The sequence below is a fragment of the Bison bison genome, unplaced genomic scaffold (genome assembly GCF_000754665.1).
Source record: "Bison bison bison isolate TAMUID 2011002044 unplaced genomic scaffold, Bison_UMD1.0 scf7180017864101, whole genome shotgun sequence".
Classification (NCBI taxonomy): domain Eukaryota; kingdom Metazoa; phylum Chordata; class Mammalia; order Artiodactyla; family Bovidae; genus Bison; species Bison bison.
In genome coordinates this window covers 452,222-456,309 of record NW_011494673.1, presented here as the reverse complement: position 1 = coordinate 456,309, position 4,088 = coordinate 452,222, and the positions used below count along the sequence as shown (strand labels likewise).

The window sequence follows — 4,088 nt, the reverse complement described above, 5'->3', positions numbered from 1 at the left end:
TAAGTAAGGATGCAGGTGGGGAACCTTCTCCACACAAGCCAGAGCCCTAGGTGCACAAGGCCCCACTTGCACCCAGGTCACCTCCTGTCCTGGCTGCCTTTCTGCAAAGCCCACCCCACATCAACGCCATGGTACTGCCGAGGATGGGGACAAAAGGAAATCAGAAATCAAAATTAGTCTGGAAACTGGCGCAAAATTCCAGGCACGTTTCTTCTTAATCCTCCTTGCTCTGGAAATTGGACTTTCAAGTGAAGGCAAGTTTTCAGAAATTACCTCTTTGGCTCCTCCTCAGGCACAGATCAACCTGGCCCAGAGTACCAGAGTGGCAGAGGCACCCAGCCAGGCTATCACAGGGAGCCGTGGGCCCCCACCCTCACCCCTCCACCCTGTGCAGGGCGGGGAGGCTAGGGGTCAGAAGGAACCTGGTTGGCAAAATGCAGAGATTTGGGGGGCAGAGGGCAGATTCCATTTAAAGTATAACCTAACTCTGAAATGTTCGAGAGACTCCAGTTGATCCCAAAAGACAGAAATTTCAAAGAGACAGACAGCCATAAGGCCAAGTCATACAGTCACATAGACGCACACACAGGTGGTAAGGAGGGGTTCCATCCTGATTCTAGGCCCTCAACTCCTCAAACTACATCCTCACCCAGCCTACAGTAGTCCCCCCACTTCCACCCCCGTAAAGAAGACAAAACCTATCAGCTCCACTCTAGATTTATGCTTGCATTTGGCGACCTTGTATATTTCCCCTTTAAATTAAAAAAAAAAAAAAAAAAAAGCAGTAACAACCAAAAGACACCAACTCGCTCCCAAAGACCCACCAGGGCCAAGACAAGGCTACAGTTCCTGGGGATCTAGGCCTGGCATCTGGTGCTAAAGAAACTGGCCGTAGACCCCTCTCCCTGTGCCGTCTCTGCCTTTTCTCTCAGGATTTGGCTTTGGGTCTTTTCCAACGGGCCTGTTCCCATCTTTCCACCCACTCCCCTTCTCCAGGAAAAAATTCAGATTCAGCCTTAAAATTCCACCCCAGCTTCAGTGGCTGCGTAGTGGGAGTGGAAGCAAAGGCCAGGCCGCTGCACCCCAGGGCTGCGGCACAGTGGTGGACAAAAACACCAGTCTCCGGGGAGTGATAAGAAAATGGAGAATACTGTATTTGCTTTAGAAAGTTTTTACATATAGATAAACACGCAGTTAAGATAACAGTAAAAGCGCCCTACGGGGAGTGAGAGATACCTCCAAAGCAGCTAAGAAATACTTGAAATAGCTTTTGCATAAGAATACTACAGTCTCACTCTCCGCTTTGCAAGCGACAGGGTCCCTCTTCCTCACCCAGCCCACCACGCCACGCCTTGACTGCCAAGTCGACGCCAGGAACATCGAGTGGGAGGGGAACCCCAAAAAGGAAAGAGACAGGTGAGTGGGGAGGGAGGAAAAAAGGGGGAGAGAAAGAAAGAGAAAGGGAGAGGAGAAAAAGCAATATCATATACAGGCAATTTCTACACATATATTACAAACTGGGAAAATGACCGATCATTAAGATATACATAATTCATATAAAATTTTGAAATAAAAATAAAAATCTGTTACAGTCATAACTATTCTTTTTCCACATTTATAACCAGTACCCACACAGGCAGTGACAGAGTGGAGAGAAAAAGGTGCTTAACAAGAAAATGATTGTCTGCTGAACAAAAAACAGAAGATTGCATTTTGTTTGACCAATACTTGGACTTAAAAACAGAGAAAGAAAGAGAGCAAGAGAGGAAAAAAGAGAGAGCGCAACAAAAGGCGAGAAACATTTGCTATTTCCCTCTCGAGGAGTTCTTTCTTTTTTTTTTTTTTAACAAATTCCGAACGGAGATGGCGGTTGTTTTTCTTCTCTTTTTGTCTGTTTTGCTTTTGTCGTCTTGTCGTCGTGGTGGCGGTCGGTTTTTGTATAGTCGACTCTTTTTTAATCGTTTTTAACTAGAGAGAGTATTTTCCCAGATACAAATAAATCGTCATGCAGGTGGGGTGCCGGGTCCGTGGGAACCGAAAGGAGAAGCGGCGCTTGTCCTAGAAAGTATACAATTGTCACCTCTTTTATGCTGTCTGCCCGCCGTATCAGCGCTTGTGACTGTCTGTTGGCTGTCGCGGTCCTTTGGGGTGGCCGTGGTGGTAGATGGTGGTTGGGAGTTGTTGATGGTTTGCGTTTAACTTGTTATTTTTCTTGGTTTTTATATATTTTTGGCTGGAGTGGAAGTGTGTGTGTATTTAGGTGTGTGTATGATTGTGTATCCTGATTTCGGTTTGTTCTGGGGGTGGAGGAGGAAGAGGAGGCAGTCAAGGAGGAGGAGGGGAAGGAGCGGGGAGAGGGGAGGAGGGCGGCCTTGGGTATCATACATCACATTCCGAGTCGCTGGAGGTTACCGAAAGGATGGAGGTGCCGGTGTCCGCGCGCTCCGTCAGGCTCGACACGCTGGTGGTGGGGCTGGCCGCTGTGGACGGCGACTCTGCTGAGCCGTGCGTGGGGCATCCGGGCTCGGCCAGCGAGCGCATGCCGCTCGGTCCAATGGCCTGGTGCTGGAGCCTGCGGGAGACAGAAAACGGCGCACGCCCTGACGCGGCGGCCCCAAGACCCGGTTCCGACAAGCCTCCATCCCAAGCCCGCGCCGCCGGGAGCCGGGCCTGCCGCCCCCGTGCTACTCCGCCTTCCCCAACCCAGTGGCCTTCGCCACCGCCCCCTGATTCCGCTCTCTACGCTCATCCCCCTCCTGCTACGCCTAGCTGACCCCGAGCGCAGCAAAGCGTCCCCCAGCGCGGTCTCGGCTCCCGTCTCCCTTTCCCCGGGGTTCTCTGGGGTCTCCCAAAGCTTCCTAAATCATGGCGGGCCTCGGAGGAAGAGGGACAACCCCAGGCCGGCCGCCTGGGGAGGCCTGGGCGCTTGCTGTGAAAGAGGCCCAGCCCCAAAGGGGCAGAAGTCAGGGAGAGGCAGGATGTTTCTACTTCCCCAGCCCCTGGGACTCTTCAGACTCAGTTGGCTGTCCCTGGAGCAGACAGGTCCCCTCCCTGACTCCTGCCTCAGCTCCCCCAAGCACAAGTCCAGAGCTGCAGGATGCTCGCCCGCTGGAGATCTTCCCGTGGAGGACCGCTTGGCTTTGCTCTCTGGATCCCTGAGCAGAGCGCAAGATCGGGGGAAGAGAAAATGGTGAAGCTGGGAGCAGAAAAGCGGGGGAAGAGGAGCGAGAGAGAAAGTGGGCGACAGAGGAGGCAGGAAGAGACTGTAGAGCCGTCTTTGGCTGCCCCTTCACCCCTCCAGGCTGCCGGTACCTAGTGTCTCTGGAGTTCTCCCCACAAGGAGGCCTTCCCCTGGTCCTGGGCGCTGCCCTCATCGGACGAAAAATTGGCTCCACAGGCATGGGTGAGAGGGCCAAAGGTTCAGGCCTGGGCCACCTAAACCGGAAAACACTCCCTCCCTCCAGGGATTCACACCCAACCCGCAGCCCTGGCAGCTGTCAGCAGCTGCGGCCTGGCTCCCTGCAGTGCATTAGGCCAGGGCACACCCAGGCAGGCCCGGGATACAGGCTTTCCCTCGGGATTTCACCCAACTCTCTCCTTCCCCAGTGTCTCTCCACTTTATTTTTCTCCCTACTTCCCCCAGGCCCAGCTCTGCTGACAGGTCAAGCCCAGTGCAACTTTGTGACTTTGTGGCCAACTTGCTGGGGCAGCAAGGCAACTTCTGTTTCTGCTTATTCCCTAACTTAGTGGACCAACGGCATGTTCCTTGGCTAAGGCAGGAGGGCTGCACCGACACCCACGGCCCCTCCACTCCCAGCCTGGTTCTCCAGTTGCTGGTCAGACAACTTGCAACGCCTTGGGAACAGGCCTGCTGCACGGTGGCCACCCCGGCCTTTCCCCTTTGTGGCAGGGACCCAGTTCAATTTCCTCTCCCAGACGTTCGTGGATTCCTCCCAGGGTTTTTGCAGTGCGTGGAAGTAAAAGCCAGGTGGCAAGGAGCTCTTTCCTTCCTTCCCTGTCTGCAGGCTCCAGCGGAGCCCAGAGCCGGATCCCGGGCTGATAAGGCTGGCGCGGGTGCAGCGCAGGGC

General features: G+C 54.0%; 1 protein-coding gene across 1 annotated transcript in view; it reads right to left on the bottom strand.

Annotated features, from left to right (window-relative positions):
- Positions 1-1,130: 1,130 nt before the first annotated feature.
- Positions 1,131-4,088, bottom strand: part of SIX3 (SIX homeobox 3) — a 10,146-nt gene continuing 7,188 nt past the window's right edge. The window contains exon 7 of the mRNA XM_010838652.1: positions 1,131-2,572. Within this exon, the coding sequence (XP_010836954.1) occupies positions 2,380-2,572 (193 nt within the window). The 3' untranslated portion in view covers positions 1,131-2,379. The remainder of the gene's footprint in view (positions 2,573-4,088) is intronic.